The sequence below is a fragment of the Struthio camelus genome, chromosome 8 (assembly GCF_040807025.1).
Source record: "Struthio camelus isolate bStrCam1 chromosome 8, bStrCam1.hap1, whole genome shotgun sequence".
Taxonomy (NCBI): Eukaryota; Metazoa; Chordata; class Aves; order Struthioniformes; family Struthionidae; genus Struthio; species Struthio camelus.
Window position 1 is genome coordinate 31,930,564 of NC_090949.1, and position 19,091 is coordinate 31,949,654.

General features: G+C 42.3%; 2 protein-coding genes across 7 annotated transcripts in view; one reads left to right on the plus strand and one right to left on the minus strand.

Moving 5' to 3' along the window:
• The window catches only part of LOC104149623 (nardilysin), a 47,618-nt gene extending 43,026 nt beyond the window's left edge, over positions 1 to 4,592 (plus strand). Inside the window, exon 35 of the mRNA XM_068953186.1 lies at positions 4,485 to 4,592. The gene's annotated coding sequence lies outside the window, so the exon portion shown is untranslated. The remainder of the gene's footprint in view (positions 1 to 4,484) is intronic.
• The window catches only part of LRP8 (LDL receptor related protein 8), a 193,605-nt gene continuing 177,100 nt past the window's right edge, over positions 2,587 to 19,091 (minus strand). For all 6 annotated transcript variants that reach the window (XM_068953191.1, XM_068953189.1, XM_068953190.1 and 3 more), the window contains 10 exons: positions 17,265 to 17,436; positions 14,301 to 14,528; positions 13,585 to 13,703; positions 11,941 to 12,080; positions 9,306 to 9,447; positions 8,055 to 8,207; positions 7,147 to 7,383; positions 4,995 to 5,063; positions 4,505 to 4,677; positions 2,587 to 3,447 (listed from right to left, as the gene is read on the minus strand). In XM_068953191.1, the coding sequence (XP_068809292.1) occupies positions 3,409 to 3,447; positions 4,505 to 4,677; positions 4,995 to 5,063; positions 7,147 to 7,383; positions 8,055 to 8,207; positions 9,306 to 9,447; positions 11,941 to 12,080; positions 13,585 to 13,703; positions 14,301 to 14,528; positions 17,265 to 17,436 (1,472 nt within the window). In that variant the 3' untranslated portion in view covers positions 2,587 to 3,408. The remainder of the gene's footprint in view (positions 3,448 to 4,504; positions 4,678 to 4,994; positions 5,064 to 7,146; positions 7,384 to 8,054; positions 8,208 to 9,305; positions 9,448 to 11,940; positions 12,081 to 13,584; positions 13,704 to 14,300; positions 14,529 to 17,264; positions 17,437 to 19,091) is intronic.

Sequence of the window (19,091 nt, forward strand, 5' to 3'; positions counted from 1 at the left end):
TAAGTACTATAAAGTAATTAATTCAGTAGGCCCAGATAAAAAAAAATTTAATCTTTCTATAGAAACAGTGCACTGTTTTACAAATGTATTCATTTGGTTTTCAGTACGCCTCATTTATGTAAGTACAGCAAATGTTACATAGCGCAGATCCCTCCCCCATCCCTCCCTGGTCCTTTTAATCCATAACATAAAAACTGAAACACAAAAGGCACCAAGCAAGAACATACTCTAACAGAACTTCAGTATGACAAGACAAAGATCAGAAATGATTACAATGTTAAATATCATCCTAACAAGCTGAACCATTATTTAAAATAATTAATTTCTTAAAAAACAATTTTGGTGTTTGACTTTTCAGTAGTTATAAATCTGTAAAGTTTGAAATCAACACTGAACAGTAAATTCATTTACAATGGTTTGAAAAAAAACTGCAGCCTTTTATACATGATTTTTACGGGGGGGGGGCGGGAGGGGTGTGTGTGTGTGTGTGTGTGTGTGTGTGTGTGTGTGTGTGTGTGTGTGTGTGTGTGTGTGTGTGTGTGTGTGTGTGTGTGTGCGCGTGCGTGCGCACGCCTGTGTATGTCTTTAAAAAAGTATCAAAACTGTAGAACTTTCAAATATATTTACATTCTTCTGTTAGTTACAATGTTATCGCATACAGCCTTTTCTCAGTTTTTTTCTTCATGCACACAGTGCATGGGTTTGTAAAAACAGAGCTTCATACCTTAAAACAATAATTGTTAGCTCATCATTTTTTTTCACTGCCTTAAAAATCTAAAATTTGAATAGAAGGATGCTTGATTATTTATATATTGCCTGTTTAGACCATGGAATGAATATTTTGAGGTTATTTAGTATTGCCATAATGCACGCTATATAGCTCTTTAGCCACTTTGTTCCTTTTCTTAGTTAAGAATCAACTTCCATCTCACATTACAGTGTGAATTTTTCCTTTTAAAAAAAAAGAGAAAACCCATCTCCAGGCTGTATTGCTTGTACTTACTTGACTATGAAAGCTTGGACTGATGTAAGACTGTTAGGCAGCTTTTCCTAGCTTTTTGTACAGTTCTAGGGCCCCACAAGAAGGAGGTGCTGGTCCTTCATGCACAGTGGTAAGTGTATTTACTTCCCACAGACTTAAGATTAGATTCAGGGACCATTCAAATCAAAGTATGTTTCCTTTAACAGCGATTTTGGATTGGGATCTTTGATGTGCAGATGCCCAGTGCCACAGAATTGGGATCGTCAGTACAATAGCAGAGGGGCCTGGGAATTTTATCTCATAAAATGAAATGAGAAAGAACAGTGAGTTTTCCTCAAGGTGCAGAGGAAGCTTGCCAAACCACATAGTCACTCTGAGCTCACAGAAGCTAGCTAGGACACAGAGAGACTGATAGAAAGCAGTGCTAGAAATCAGCTTCTGTAGGATGGACTAGGTGGAAAAAACACTACCTTGGAGACGGCCTTACTTTTGTGACTGAAAAAAAAAGGAGGAGTGCATGAAGCTGGCCTTCAAGGAGGAGGAATTGCACCTGCTGATGAGCTGTAATGGTTTTAATAGTGAAGAACAGGGAGCTTGCTGAACACAAAGCTTAGTTAGTGTTGTCTATCCCAGTGCACGGCCCTTGAATGCTCTCTGGGGGGACTGAAAGGAATCAGGTGGTAGTTGTGTAGAAAAGCAAAACTTGTACAGCAAGGGAGATGGCATTCTGTATTTCTCCTTCCTAAATCAGTAGCTCTGAATTGCAAAAATAGCACAAACATTAAATTCCTTAACAGAAGGAGAGCGTAACAAGTTCTGCCAATAAATGAGTACATGTAAGCGTTCCCTGACTCCCCGTTGCTGCAGAAGCAGGCGAGATTATGTAAACTATTTTGAACTTCATTCTGTTTTGTTCACTCTAATTATATCTGGAGAAATAATGCATAGTTTGGACCCTTTTGTTATCTTGGAGAGAATGGTTTAACAGCATTGTGTTACCAAGAAGTGGCAGGAGCGAGAAACAAAGTTTGGGAACCAAAGAGGAAAGGTATTTATCATGCATGTATCAGAATGTGTTCCCCCTTCGTTCTTCCTGTGGATTGTTTTCAAAGAGCTGATTCCTGGAATTCAAAGATATTGATAAAGCTACGAACTGGTCCTTTAACCTCCTTGCCTCGCGCTCTGTTGTATGTCAGATCTACTGTGGGGCAAGTTTCTCCATTTGCATTCATTTGGAAGATGCTTGCTGAGCTTCAATGAATTCCATGCATGGTGAATTGAAACACCCCGTAGCCTCTCATAAATTTGGACTCTTCAGTAAGAATAGGAGGAAAAGGGCCAGTAGAAAAGGAATCAACTTTTGTTACTGTGTTCTGCCCCCCCCACCCTCGCTCAGCCATATGAGAACGCTCACTTTGGGTGTGTGAAAGTATATGACTAAATCTTTGTTTCTACTTATTCTAAGCTACTGTAAGAGAGGTGCGAGAGTCCCACTGGGGAAAAGCATTTAGGTTTACGTTTAAAAACAACAAACAAAATACCCTAAACCAAATTTGTGCCAACCTGTAAAAAGCAACAAAACAAAAAAATGGGCGCTGTAGGAGTTTCTCCTCACTGAAATGCTGTAAGCAACAGCTCTTCAATTAAAAGCATTGCAGAGGAACGTGAAAGACCGGAGAACGTAAAAGCAACCCCTAGGAGACAGTTTTGAAAAAACAGAGTTCTGTTTGTTCTGGAAGTGCTTCGTTCACCAGCTATCTCACGGTACAGCTCTTTCTTACTTAGATTTCAAAGCAAACTTTTCAAACATCCTGTAGAAAGTCAATTATCCCTAATTTCCATAAACTTAGGCTAGTAGTTTTAAAATATATGTATATATTTTTATATATGTATATATTTATATGCCTATATATCTATCTAGCCTAGATAGATATATACACAGATAATCTATGCACAGCAAGCCAAACATACAAAAAATAAATACTCTCACCCCTCTACTATATTTACAGAACAGATCTTATAATCCAGATTTTGTTAATAAATATTTCTAAACTGCCTGTACATAAATTTCTTTTACTTATGTTGATGGATAGCCACAAAGCATATTCAACATATTTACAAAGAATCTATAAATATAGTCTTAAAATAAAGCAATAGCTACTGAACCTTCAGCCTGGCTGGTTATGTACATTGAGTTAGTAGCTCAGCAGTTGCTTATTCACTATCACAAATGGGTAGTGCAACAAGTTAAAATGTGTATAAAAGATTATACATACAAAACTCTCACATCCTTTGGATGTTTGCAGTTCATTATAACTTTGTGGTTACCCTTCAGCAACATAAATAATGATTAAAAAGAAAAAGCAGGTTCTGTGATCCAAAGCAAATTTGTTCAGTGCATTCTGTTTGGAGCAGCAACTTCATCCTCATGGCAATCCGTCATCTTCTAGGCTTAGTGCTACACGCTGTGGAGGAAGAAAAACACACTTGAGGATAAAATTTATGACTTGTGAATTTTGATGCATTAGAACCAAATAATGATTCTGTTGCTAAATTTATTTTCTGTTAAAAAAATCTCATTGCAGTTCCTGGTGTAATGGTGACAGAAATTATTTTATGCACTGATTTTTTTTCGCCCAAATGCAGTGTTACTAACTCAAGTGTTACTAAAGAGGTGTTGGAAAGCTTATTTCACTTGTACGTTACACAGGTAAAGCTTCTTATAGGGGATGACACCTTCTCCACGATGATCTTTAGCAGGATTTTCATATAATATAGGGCATTACCTAAAGTGCCTGCTTTTCTATAGCAACTCTATTGCCTTCTTTCACTCATGCATCTATGTGTTCTCTTTAAACATACATAGCAGTTACTACTGCCAGTGCTTCATCTCACCAGGGCTCTTCCTTGGAGGGAGGCTTCCTTAGAGACAAGCCACGGCGTAGAACAGGTTCTCTTTCTTGTGGCAGGCTCTGCTGCACACACAGGACTTGCTATCAAAACGAGTGTTTACTTTTTAAAACGCTTCATCTCGTCAAGGCAACTTTCCTTAAATCCTTACAGAATCTCATTCACTCCTCCCTGGAGGCGATCTGGCTCTTACTTGCATTGTTATATTATAAGGGAAATGATTTCTCCCTGGATTGTAGGGAAACCCAGGTTATCCTTAAGATAGATAGTCTAGGAACTTGGTAGCAATCTAAGCACAGTAACGTGGAAGCCAGTAGAGGATAAGAAACCAGCTGTCACATATTGAGCTCTTGAGCTAGCTTTACACTTACTAGCTTACTAGGTGTATTGATTAGGACAATTATTCTTCATTTACACGTAATATCTTACTATATTCTAAGGCAACAATGTGAGCTGCGTACAAGTTTAGGCTTCTGCCCCCTCAAAGATTGTTAAAGAAGCTCTGTTTTTTCGTAATTATATTGCAAATAACCAATGATGTAATCAGCTGGAAATATCTATCTATCTAAACAAAATTATTCTTCTCCTTCAGGTGTTTCCTCTGGTACTTACTGCGGGATAGACGTGTCCAATTTGGGCAGTCCGCCCAATATGGATTTCATCTTCATCTTCCTCTTCTGTTGTCTTCCTATACACTGGATTATCAAAGTTCATGCTTTTAGTGTTCTTCCGTTTCCAGTTTCTCCAGATGAGGTATCCCCCCATGCACAGCAAGCCAATGACCACTGAGGAAAGGGGACAGAGAAAGAGCTATTAGCCAGCTATGGGAGGGGTGGCAGGAAGGCACGGGTATGTTCCCATGTAGATGTCTGTGGGACAGAGAAAGAGCTATTAGCCAGCTATGGGAGGGGTGGCAGGAAGGCATGGGTATGTTCCCATGTAGATGTCTGTGCTTGTACAATTTTCTCAAAGCCAGACTACTTTGCCCCATTTCAGCCATTTCTGTACTCTTCCCCACCCCCAACCCTGAAAACCAGAAGAGTATATTTATAGTTACATTTCAGTGTAATTCTCCTTCAAAGTTTAAATCAAGTCCACTTACCAACAGGAATGACAATTCCAATAACAGCTGCAGTCACAGTTGAATCAAAGCCTTGACTGTTATTTGCATCTGTAATTATAGAAGTAATTCTGATCATAGAGGTCATTTGCTGTGTTTATAATCATGACTAAAGAACGTTTAATGTTAGTAACTACGTTGTTCTGTCCATCAGGGAGTTTTCATAATCAGAAAGTTTACAGGAAGTTGTGTAATAAAATAATCAGGAAGAAGGATAAAAAGCAAAGCATGTACACACAAGTCTGAGCTGTCTCTGCCTAGGAAGCAAAAAAACAGCCATAGAGTCACTGTGTGGAAGCTTCAGTTACAAATTGGCCATAAAGTGCTATTACACTAGCAGGATTACAAACTAGACACTGGGAGATTTTGGTCAGTTAAGTGCTCAGTTCAGTGTTATCCAATAAGGAAGCTCTAGCCATAAATGAATAAATGACTATATTTGTGCCTGCAATTTTCAAACATGAAAAAAAGGAGGTCAGTTAAAAAAAACTTGGTATTTTGAAGTATGTATGGGGGGGGGGGTGTGGGGGTATAGATAGCGCTCTTAAAAGTCCACAGTAGAACACCTTCTAGTACTGACACAACCAATGATTTACAGAGCTGGCAGGAAAAGAACATAGTTCAAAGCTGTCTGCACAGCTTTTTGTTTAATTTTTATTTTTTATTTACAGCCAAGGAGTTAGTCAACACATATATCACTGGTTGCTGCAAGCTGCCTCAGCCTGCAAGAACAACCCTCAAAAATCTCAGCTGGATATTGTACTTACCAGAGAAAACCAATAATAATAATAACAACTATTTATGTTTAAAGCTATGTACTTCAAAATACTTGTTCTGTGCTCTTATGATAAGAAATCAGCACAGCTGCTATTTGTCTATGCTGAAATACCAGGAATTCAGAGAAGGAGAACTAACTGTAGTTTGTCTTACAAGACACCAGTTCATGGAACTTAAAAAGTAATTTATCCTTTTAAATAATTCCCTGTGGCAGGTAGGTCTGCTACATAGTTATTTATCTAATAATAGGCCAGATTATTTCAGACAGGGACAACTATTAGCATCTAGCTTCCATAAGTTAATTATTGCATTTGAAAGGAAATTTGCACAGAGAAAACTTAATGACAGTAAAGTTTAGAAACCAAAATATGCTTTCCCACATGCACTACAGAGTGCACTATATCCCTGTTACTACAGATAGGCACCCTGCTCAAAAATGAGCTTATAGATGGTTTATTTTTGCCTTCCAGATGCAATGGAAAGTGCCTACTCTGCTCAGTGGAATGTTTAGAAAAAAGTAATATTTTACTGTATTATTTTTATATTTAGAGCAATCTAGATCTGTTTGAGATCTTGACTGACAGTCTTGAAGAAGAAACTTTTCTCTCTGGACTAGAACTGTTTTTGGAAAAGTAGTTTTTCTGCTTTACCTTGACAGCAGAGGGATTACCTATTAGCACTGAGATGGTAGGTTGCTATTTCATTACTTACTCATTATTTAGGATGAACATTAGAAGAGCCTATTAGTGCTCTCTGTTGAGATATCTTTTGTGATAGATTTGTAGCACAAAACTTCATTTAACATATGCCATGGATCACACAACGTTAACACGCAGAGCACAACCAAGCAAAGCAGATGCAGCTTCACTTGGGCTGCAGGAACACCAAATGTCCAGCAGGGCTAAAGCTGAATAGGAGGCATCTTTCACCCAGGACTGGCACTGGATCACAAGGATATTTAGTTAAACAAATGATTAAAATAGGTGAAGCAGCTGTACAATCTTCTGTATTAGGGTATGCAGTGCTACAACCGGCACTGAAGCCAGACTGAACTGGCGGTATGAGGCATATGGGAAGGTTAGTATGAATTCTCAGGGCCTCATCTATACGTCGGCTTTTCATGCGTGGGATAAGAGCCTGACAGGAGTTCCTCCACATCTACAGCAATTCGAATCACATCAGCCATTGTAACAGAGATGTTTGCACAAAGAGCATCTGATTTTTCTCTCTACATGGCAGAATATGCATACCTCTAACCTGTTTATAGCTCAGTTGTTAGGTCAGACCTCTCGTCAGTGCACAGATTTTTGTTATAATGTAAATCTAGACAAAGAAAAGAGGAACCTGATTCTCTTACAGTGCTGTGATAAATTGCTGTTTCCAGTGGTTATCTCAGACTCTATTATGATTGATGTGGTTGGAGGTAAACGAAAACTTGGGATAGTGATAGTAGCTTCTGATACAGTTTTGAGGGTGACTTCAGTGGTGTTGCTGGCCCTGCCAATTACAGTCGCAATAGCTGTGGTAGGAGTAGTGCCAGTACGGGATGCTGTGGTTGTAGAAACCAGTAGCGTAGCTGAAGTAGCCGGAAGATCTGAAAAGCAAGAACAACCGTGAAATCTGGTCAAAGGAAGTACACAAGCAAAGCACAAGTGGTAATATAACTCTGGAGAGGATGGTGATGTTTAGTGGTTAGAAACAGAAACCCAATTCCAATCGTCTTTGCCAGGTAGGCAGGCTACCTATAGTTCCCTACCTACATCTACAGAAATTGTTTACTGAACTCAGGCTTTATTTATTAATAGTTATAAAGGACTCTAGATGGAAGGTAGGTAGTTAAGAAAGTTCAGCACCTTATTATTTTTTGAGCAGGTACTGAATTTGCACCTAAGACTTATTTGCATGTTAGGGAAAATTACATTGTGAACACTAGTCCATTCAAGGTATTACCAGCAGTGATTGTGGCCTCTCAAGATCCAGTATCTATACAGCGCTAATGTTGCAAATTTAATGATTTATTGAGCACTCACATTTTTAGTGCTGGGCCTTATCTCTTTTTTCCTCTTCATCCTGTATCTTCTTCTGGCTAGGCTTTCCAGAACACTTAAGTTTTCAATTAAGAAAACCACAATGCTGTGTTCAGAAGCCAGGAAGTATGTGGTTTACAAAAGCTAACATTTGTGTTCCACCATCAGGAAATATTTTCACTGATGCTGTAAATATGATTTTGTTTGAATGGTGCAACACTGATGTGGTTATATTTACCTTTGTAGCATTTTTTCATGTCAGGACCCAGCCACATGTTGTCTGGACAGGCACATGTATACTTGGGAGAATGAAGAGAGATTTGAGGTGCAGGCAGACACAAATACTCACAGCCTCCGTTTGGTTGTGGGCTGAGCTCACAGGAATCTGGAGCTGTTCAAGGATGGAAGAAAAGACAAGTTATTTTTCTAATTACCTATTTGTTATTTTTGGCAAAGAAACATCAGCTCCTTTAAGAAGCCTTTCTTCCACTCCCTCAATTAATCTGTCTGCTTAATCATCTTTACAGTTTGGAGTACAGTGAAACCTAACAGACCTACTTTAAAAACTGTGAAGAGAGATTAGCAGATGAAAGTTTAAATGGCCTTGTGGGACTCCATTTGCCTTTTTGATCAAATGTACTCGTAATTTACAAGCTAATGGTCCAAATACAACACAGTAAAGATGGTATTTGAATGACTTGTTGATGACCATCAGTAATAATTTAGAACATTCACAGACTGTTGGCTGATGCTGCTGAACCAGGAGAGCATCCTTCATCCAGCTGTATGTTCCCTCACAATTAACAGCAGCTAGAGACAAGCCATTTTTTTTTTTCACTGAACTTATCCCAAGTTTCACACAGGGAGCCAATATCTGACCCAAGATATCTATTGGTTTTAGGCGTTTTCTGCAGGCAGTCTCTCAAGAGTCTCTCTGCTGCATCAGGAGGTATAACTACGGTATGTGTTCCCTGATGTATACAGTCTGTTCTAAAAAAAGTTCAGATAACAAATGCCATGAAAATGTGATGGCCGGGGCTTCAGGGCTGGCTGTAGGATCCCAGAGGGAACCAGGTAACTTCCCCAGGTTGCTAGGCTACGCTGAAGTCTCTGCCACTTCATCTTCACTGCTATTGTTGCTGAAGCTAGGAGGTGAATGCCATTACACATATGCTTACCTTGTTGTAATTATACTTCCAGACTGCAGTGCAGTACAGCCAAAATATATAATGAACGGCAAGCATTAGAGAGATGAGAGTAACTCCCTTTTATCAAAGATGCTAATTAAACAGCTATTAACAAATTGGATACTTTTCAATAAATGCTGCTGCTGAATTAATTATGCAGGAACTTCAAACATTAGGCATTGATTTCACATTATTACCTGTGCTTTCTCCTCATCAAGAACCATCAGGAGGCATATCATTTACTAGTTCTAGTACTAGTTACTAGTGATTTAGGGACATGAAACCCCAAGGACACGTCTTACCTTTAGGCTGCTTTAATTCATGAAATACCACAATGTCATGAGGATTATTGAGATTTTCTGCTAAAACGGAGATGTCCAAGCCATTCAGCCTGTTTGCACTGAAGATTGCTTCATTCTCCAGGTCAGTCCAAAACACCCTGTCCTGCAAGGAAATGCATGCGATTTCTGATCTGACTGTGCTCAAATCTGTTCAAGTTGGAAAATAAACTCCAGAATTCAGAAAGTCAATGCATTGCTGTTCCTACCTAGGGACACCTATTGGTTTATTCTGCTTCTCTCTGGAAGATTTTTTTGAACACTGTCATTTCTAATGTTTAAAGGTACAGCAATCCTACAGTGATTATAGAAGTGCCTAGTATTTTGAGCAGTTATGGGATTAAGAAGAGGGAGCAGAAATTTGCTTAAATATAGAAGAGTTTCATCCATTCAATTTCTGGCCAGTTTTTTTAAACAGACAGTATGGATCATGAACAGAACCAAAGGGTTCTGCTAGAAACTTTTGCTATCTTTGCTGATTGTTTTCTCCTTTCCAAAGATAGGACCTGGATTAAACCGGTAACTATGAAGAGGCCAGTGCTGAGAGCACATCTGGAAGATTGGTATCTATTTCTCTTTTGTATTAATATCTTCTGGAGGGCATCCTATGATTGGAGATACAAAAAAACTGGCCAAGCAGGTGTAGAGGAAGTGCAGTTATAAAAGTTTTTTTAGTTGCTCAGTCAGGATTTATGCTGCTGCCAGCTGGGAAACCAACTGCTTTCAGTAAGGAAAACCACAGTGCTGGAGCACAAGGGCACATTATCAAGCGCTTATGCAAAGGGACTGTCTGTTATTCTAGCTGGCCGTTCTGACAAAGAAGATAAATAACAGGAGAGATCCTTCCAGACTCTACTGACACAGGATAAAACTAAAGAGCAGCAGTGTCTTGTGCAAATCTGTGCAGCAAATCAGATGCTTAGATATCATATACATTGTGTGGGAGGAGTCAGGATTTTAAGGAAGAGGTTTTGCCGAGTCAAAAGCCAACCTAGTTAAGTGAAATAAAGAGAAAGGAAAGGAGCCTTTGGCACACACTCTGACAGTGAAACCAGATAGCTTTGTCTGCCTCGGTTTACCTAGAAAGAGGTGCCAAAGCTCAAGCTTTTGTTCCCGTAATCATTTAGATATTCACAGAAAGGGGCTTAGCTGCAGGAGAGATCAGCCTTCACTGCTCCAGGCTTGTGATGGTAGGCAATCCTCTGCCAGGATGAGGAAGGGCTGGATGTCTTTTTCTGCTTCCACCCAGGTAAAGCGGAGATTTGAATGAGGTCTCCCACACCCCTCGAGAACTCCAGAGATAGGAGGGGGAATGCACAGTTTTGAACATACGCTTTAGATCTTAAGTACGAGATACAAATTGCAAGGAAGCCATTAGCCCCGAGCTCTGCCCCTCTAGCTTTGTATAAACCTAATACAGAAATGCGGATGCCTATTTATGTGGCGATTTCTGCAGCTATCAGCAGGTTCTGGTTTTTCATTGGTGACATCTGAGGATCTGAACTGTACTATTTAATTAATTACTGCGTTCCTCTTAGTCAGGCTATAGTGTGATTCTGAATGTTACACCATACAGAGAATACTGAATCTACAGGAGTAACTTAGTTTTCTATGGAATGTACTCAAGCAGGAGTTAGAAGCCTAACACCTTTGTGAAAATAGGCTTATGTGTTTGTAGGGCCAGAGCTGTAATTTTTTGAAAGAGAAGTTTCTCTGATGTGTAGCAGGGTGTACATGTCATAACTGGAGCTGTTCAGCCTGAACGAGAATTATCTGATTCCGTTTAAACTAGGTGAACAGATAACACCTTTTCAGTACCAAGTCCCCAACTTGAGCAATGCACTGGTGCGCAGTGACTGCAGAGGGAGCCCTGCGAGTGCCTTACTGGTACAGAAACTCCCAACTGAAGCCTGCAGACTCCTAAGAGACTGGCGAAAACGTTTCTGAGGATACTTCTGCAGATGCTGCAGTTGCCACAGGGACAATGGAAACAATCAGCCTGCAAGGCCAATGAAGGAAGATTTAACAGGCCTCCCCTAAGGATTTTCTTGGCACCAGAAAGTGCGACAGATATGTCAACATGGTGTGAAATATAAAGCTGCTGAGAGCAGCAAAAGGCTCGACTACAGGCCAAGAGGCTGCTCTGGGCCCATGCAGCTCCCCTCAAAGTCTGACTTCTCAAAAGACGTGGGATTTTGCAGAGTCAGTCAGTGAACAGTTGTCCCACCTGCTCATCACAGTAAGTGGGTTCTCCTTTCCCTTGCCAACAGTTTTGGCCTTTGCATGGACAGTTGGCTCACTGCAAATCAAGGGAAGCCTGTTAGTTTTTCAGTTATGTGAGACGTGTTACTGTGGGCACCACCTGCCCTCACCGATTCACTGGTACTGCATTAAGAGCATGAGATGCGGCACTGCTCCTGATGAGGGCTCTGGAAAACTGTTTTCCGTGCTGAACCCACACCAGGTTAATCGGTTTCTATAGCAGCGAACACCCTCGCTGAGCTTTCTGTGCTATGCAAAAGGCAGAGCTTTCAATCAAGAAGAGCTTTGAGACCTCTTGCAGTCTCTAGTCTGTTCTGCATCCGTTCTTGACTCTTACCTCAAACACTGCTAAGCCGAAAGGATGGCTCAGATCATCAACAGAAGAGATCAGAACTTTTCTGTTGCTGCCATTGAAATCAATGCAGGACAGTGAATGCAATTTGGAGTCTACCCAGTAGAGACGCTGATTCAGCAAATCTGAGAAGTGAAACACAATGAAGCAAAATTACACACAGCTATGGCTACTCTTTTCTCTTGCCCAGCATGTTTTTCCTGCTGGCAGCATGACTAATCTCTTTATTATTGGGCCTTTTTTTTTTCTTTCTTTCTTTTTTTTTTTTTTTTTAAAACAGTAGTTCTGATTTTGATTCAGTGCCCAGATATGCCGGGATAAGACCCTATAAATAAGATTAAAAAGGAGGAACATTCTGTTGTGTGTGTGGGGAACGCCTGAATGACAGCTCTGTACAATGAGGTTCTTTTGTTACCAGGGGGAGCAGTCCAGCAGCAGTGTGGGCTTCCCAGATCACTTTATCAATGCCCCTCACTGAGCGAGAGGCTTCGTCACTCTGGGGGCTATTTAGTCCTTGGCCTCTTGCTAGAGAACAACTGTGACTTAAATGAAACACCTTGCTGAAGGAGCTGTGAAATTTACACATTTTCAGTGATGAAGACTCCTGGGTTCCAGAAACCTTCCTTGTGCTGCCGGTCAGGGGAACGCAGGTGGTGTGGACGCTCCTACAACAAACTAGCCAGATTTTGGGGAGGGTACAGGTAAAAGCAGGAAGGCAGGATTCAAGGTTCTTTAGAATATTATGAACTGAGTTTCTCTTTCTGGGGCAGATTCACTCATTTTGGATGAGATTCATTGAACTGAATGCAAGTGGATGAGTGCCAAAACACCACAAATTCTATAATTAAACAAGCCATTAATTAATTTCTTAATTACTGAAGGATAACATAATTAGTTTGCAACAGCAGTCATATGACACTGCGCTATGGTAGCAGCATTTTCTTCTACATCCTTGTTACGGGCAGAATTTTGGAATACAAAGCTAAGCAGAGAACCTCACATCTGAATGGTGTCAAGCACACACATGGCTGTAGCTGCAGACCAGGCAGTCCCCTACTGTCCTATGGGCGCAAGGAAACCTCCTTTCCATTCCTTCTGCTCAGTGATGCAGTCAACAACGACTGCAGCCCTCTGTGTGCCAGCAGGATACGGGCCGAGATGGCTTCCATCTCCACTACCCCATCCAGAGGGATTGGGCGGGCCCACGGGGAAAGGGCTCCATACGATGTGTCTCTCTGCTTGATGTACCATGCATTAGTCCAAAATAGTTTCCTGACACTACCTCCTAGACAGGTCCAGAGACGCTAGTACCTAGGACCTTGTGATACCTCCCAGACTTCCAAAGAGTTATTTCAGCTCTGTATCCTTCTCAAAACCATCACTCTGCCTCAAGGCCCACCTAAAAGCAACTCAAAGTGCTTGCAATATGAGATCCTGACTGTGGCCACGCTTACTGCCTAGCCCCATGCTTCCTACTGAAACTCATGTCATTGAGCAGTGAGTGACAGAGTATTTCCAGGGTTTTTGAGTGCAGTTGCCTTTGCACCATTTACAGTTTTTCTGTGCAACTGTAAAACTAAACTGACATCAGCCACAAATGGATGCTGTAGCTCTAACCCTGGCACTTACCAAGCGTGATGCCATTAGGCCATTCAATGTTGTCCGTCACCAGTACTTGCCGCCCCACGCCATTCAGGCCTGCTTTCTCAATCTTAGCTTTGTCTCCCCAGTCAGACCAATACATGAACCTGAAAGAGCCCCACAAAAGAAACCAGGAAATCAGACTCAAGGGTAGGAAATCTGTGTTGCTAATCTGAGGAGGAGGTGCAGTGCTCTCTGCTCGATACTGTAAAGCCCCCTCAGCCACTTCAGTTTGTTCTGATATGTGACTAGTGAAGCCACCATACTCCTGATGCAAATTCTGCCCACAGGTTGCTCTGCCACAAACCCTGCACCAGGGTGCAAAATCTCAGCTTAGTATCCCTATCCAAACCATCTCCCAGTATCTCTGCTAGATCTTTGGACTTCACTTATCCATCCAAGTAGCACATGCTCCTGTCAGACTACTTGAGCCCCCAACATAACCTGTGTGCCTGGACCAGCTCAGGCCCATCTGAGATGTGACCTACATTATTTTCAGGATTTTTTTCACTGCAGAGGCCTTGCAAAGATATACTTGCAAAGTATCTCAGCAGTCCCTCTTTATTGGATCTAATCATATAATTAAGATAAGGGCATCTGTAAGCCTTGATGAGATGAGGACCATCTTTGAGTCTGTAAGAGAGGCAGAAGAGGACTGGAATGTCTCTGTTGGACAAGGGACTTTTTGGGGTTCTCACACCTACCTCCGCGTGGGATCGACAGCAATGGCTCTTGGCTCACTAAGGTCACTGTTGAAAAGTGTCCTTCTCCTGCTTCCATCTGCAGTGGCAACCGAGATAGTCTTGTTTCCTGAATCTGTCCAGTAGATATTCTTATGAACCCAGTCTATCGCGAGTCCCTCGGGAGAGTTCAGCTGGCTGTCTATCAAAATCACCTGCTCAGCTGTGTCGCTCGCTTTGTCTATGTAGGCGCTGCAAAACAAGACTCGTCACCGCACTGACACAAGGCACAGAGAGGGCTGTGCAGAGGCACACAGAGACAGACCTCAGAGAGAGCTGAACGCTAGGCAGAACCATTCCAACCCCACAGAAAGAAAGCGCACGTGTGGCAGCACGATTAACCCAGAAGCCTTTAAGGCTGTGTGCTGCATTCTTCCACTGCTTTCTCCTACAATTTGTTCTTATTTCCCTCTATTTGGATGGCAGGGATTTGCAGGACAGGGAACTGTCATTTTATTTTTCTGTCTCCTTCCTGCTGTAACTGCGTAATTCAGCAAAACTTTTAACTTAGGGCACCTAACTTCAATAGGCTCAATTTAGGGCATCTACGGACATTAGAAGTATAATCTCCTTTGCTCTGCTGAACAGAGTTGAACTCAACATGCAAATAAATGTGTTTAAATGTGTTGCAGAATTAGGACCTGTGTAATTAATTTTGATTTAGCAAAGAAACTCATGGAGCTGTAATGATTTGGCATGTGCTCTCTTGTTAGATACAACAGAAGTATACACTAAGATCAGTGGCAGCCTCAAAAATCTTTCAAAATGCTAATGAAAGGCAGCAAACTCCACATGTACGTTCCATAAATAACTCCGTACTGCTCCTACAACCAACAGGCTGATTCTGCTCTATTGCACCTGCATCAATATCAATTACATTCAGTGAACTGAAATGGAGTTATTCCGAGTCTGCATCCATGTTGCTAAGACCTTAGTCTGGCTCTTAGAATAATGTAGTACATCTTTTAAAAGTTACAAAATAACAGAAAGATCTTTTTCTCCCTGAATGATTGAAACTCCAAGACGACTTGCCTCTCCCGTTCCCTGGCTAGCCTACTCCCTGTCAGGGAATGAAAAGCTAAGTTTCACTGGAGCTGAGCTCTCAAGCATCAGTTGAGAGACTTAGAAACAAATGTCTCCAAGCAAAAAGCTTTGCCATTGTGGCATGGTTTGCACCTCAGCCTGGAATGGCTACGCAGATTAACAGTAAAATACCGCATCTTCAGAAGATGAAGGTGTTAAAAGGAGTGGCTCTGGTGAGCCAGAAGGTGCTACATTTCTCTGACCCAACACCAAACAAATGGTATCATTAGAGGCTTCTGCAGGGTGTCCAACAATGTTTCCAAGCCACGTGTTTTGAGTACACAATTCCAGTTCAGCTGATTCTCTCCAGTTTGGCGGTGCACTGCTGCATGGCACCCTGGCTGTGACTTGTTACAGTGGTGGGGAAGCAGAGAGGGGCTCATGGGGCTTTCAGGACAAGAGCGCTGAAATACAGAGGTGACACGTCACTTCTCCCAGTAACTAGATATTGTAAAATATCTTCTCGCATCTCTGATGGGGACATCTCCTCAATGGGAGAGGGACTGGAAAGGGAAGTGAGGTAAATATTAAGAAAGATGGGATCTCTTGCGAGCAATTATTTCCTGTACCATAGTTTGCACCTTACAATAGCCTCTCATAACTACGGACTGCTGTTCCCCACAGGTGGAGTCCTGTTCTCTGCTGGAGGGACATGATGGCCTTTTGCTTCAAAATGTTTCATATTAGTGATATCTTAAACAGGAATATTAGTTGTTAAGAAACGATGACGACACAGCTTGCTCTGCAGAAACAAAAGCTAACAAAAGCAGGGGGGAGAGAGATGAAAATCCTGCTGTTTGGAAAAAGAAAAAGGCTTGGTATAGTCACACTCAGGGTATGAACAGTGTTCTGGGTGCCCCAGCGCCAGGGCATTCGCAGAGAGCTGCAGAAGGATAAGAGTGTCTTCAATAATTCTCTGCATATGAACACACAGCCCCTACCCACCCTAGCTGTCCCTACAGTATCAGGCACAGTGAAAACAGCCACCTTTCTGTTGAACCATCTGCCCATTTTTAGTGCTCCCCAGGGCTGCTCAGTGTACCTGGCTAGCTACTTGAGTGCTTCATACTCAGCACAGATTGGGCAAATTTCCCTGCCAATGGCATGGGGGCTGCTACAGCCTGCAGAAAGCCTGACTTGGCTCCTATGCACTGAAACCAATCAACGTTTCCCTGATCATTAGCTAAAATCTACAACAAATCGCCACGGAAGCTGCAATAGGGTGCCATAGCTATGCAAATCAGAATATACATGGGGGGTTTTCAGCACATAAATTAAAAGCACTGTTTGACTAGGCAGACTCACAAGCTCTGATAGACAATACTGTGATGGATGCCATAAAAAAAGCTTAAGGAGGAGGGAGAAATTCAGAACATGGAAAGTGGTCGAGTGCTGTGAATTTAAACCCAGGTCTACCAGAGACTGCAGCAGTCGACTAGTGTCTGTGTTGCCACTTCCTCTCTCCCACTGTTGGCCTCCTTTGCGCTTTCAGATGCTAAGTCCTGTGTGGTTCCTTGTACAGCAACCTCACAGCGCAGCGCTGCTGCAGTCTCCCATAGTATCACTTAGCAATATTATGACAGAGTAAAAAAGAGCCTACACGTAGTTGCACAAATGCAGCAGGATCTAGTACTGATGAAAGGCCTTCCAGTATTATCAAATCAGTAACTGCACAAGCCCCTGATTTCTGTATCAATTTCTGAAAAACTCCACAAGTCTGTGCCACAACAGGCAGTCAAGTAAGGGAAGAGAAGCCCTCAGGTTCCCTATGTTCATTGCATCCTGCAAAGTTCGCTGCAGATCTTTGGAAAGATACCAAAACACACGTCCTCCCTCAGCCCTTACCTGTAGATTTTTCGGTAGAACAAATCACACCAATATATTCTGTTTGTTGCCACCTCCACGTCCAGTGCCACTACGTTTTTCAGCATGGGAATGATGCGAGAGTAGTCCCTTTTCACCAGGTCTATCTTACGGACCTCATGGCGATTGGTGAAGATCAGGTACGGACTCTTGCCTATCACAGAAAATAAGTGCATTTGTCATTTTAGCAGCTGATCTAAGGTCTTGATAGAGCTTCCATTCCTCAAGCAAAAACAAAGAGAGCAACAGTCAGTCATTGACAATTCTGCTTTGTGAGGAAGCTTTGCGCCACACCAGAAGCAAGTGTCAACGGCTTCCAGAGTCAGAGCTGTTACACAGGGACGCGGGGGGCTGCAGCAGCTTTGTTGCTCCATGGACACACATCAGCTCTCAGTCTGCCCGTTGTGCTAGTAAGCCACAAGCAAAACTCTGGGACATATCCTCATCTTCAATCATATGTTTTAGATAAAAAAATAAAGGAAACAGTTTTGGTGACTTGTGGCCAGACAGGGAAGACGCAGCCCTCTGGGCTGCCTGGAAGCAAGATAGTGCCACGCTGATATCCAGCAAAGCCAGGACGGGTTGCCAGAGGCATTTTCGAGTGTGCATGCAAAACTCACACTGCCCACCTGCACCCTGGGTGCACCCTGTTCAGTCTCTTCCCTGTGGGGCCGGAGCCTCCAGCCCAGGTGCCGGTGATACTGCTACTGCAGTTGTGATCTCAGGCCAGCTGAGGCCGGAGTCTCTCAAGATGCATAAAATGGACTTGAATTTGCCAAAAGACAGGAGAGCAGGAGGCACAATAACCCAATGGTTATTTTGTTCAGAAGACCACAGCCAACACCTCAGCCCCCTCAGTTATTCACAAGGGGCCTCACGGAGGCCGGTTTCCCACTCTAGGAGACACGCACCCATGTCTCTGGGCTCAGACCAAGAGGTGCACATCCTTGCCCTGGCATGCAGTGATTCTCTATGTTCTTAAGCATCACTAAAATAAGCTCTGAGTCAAACAGCTAAAGCTCTTGTTGGCTGGTTATGCGCCTCCCCATTGGAAGTAGGGACAAGATGGGAGACTCGAAATGACCTTATTGGATTAGACTAGTTTGTGGCGAGTAAAAGATCATAGGGAAGAGCACTCTTTCACTGTGAAGGACACAGGGGCATTGAGGAACATAATTTTGGAAAGGAAAAGCTGGAACAAGGTTCTAGCCCTCAAATACACGGCTCTGCAAGGCTCTCAGCACGGAGTCTCAAGCACAACAGAGTTTTCTGATCAATGAGCTGAGTGTCTCAAGATGTGGGTCAGTCCCAACTCACTGCAGACTGAGAGACTAATGGACTTTAAGAGGACAGCAGGACACTGTACGTACCATACAGAACCTGGGAAAAGAGAGGCCATCCAGACGTGCAGGATAACGTGAGAGGGGCAATTCTACACTGCAGGTAATTCACCCTTCCCCAAGAGACCCACAGTTTCCATCAAACAAACCTTCATCATGGCTAATGCTCAATCTTGCACAGTTCAAATTTCTATCCCTCTGACATGAATGTACATTTTTGCAATAAGCTAAGCAAACTTCTGATGTTCATGTTGTCATTTATGTAGGTGGCTGGGAGGGTGGAGAGGTGGCTAACCCACCATGCCTTAATTGGGTTGTTTTCTTCTTTTTAATACTACTACCGCTAAGTGTTTTTGCTGCACTGTTTTTAATAACACCTGTCAAGAGACCTTCTTTTCTAGTTTCAGCTTCAAACAGCCAACTAGTGACTGTAATCTTGCTCTGCACACTGTTAAAATATTCTGATCTG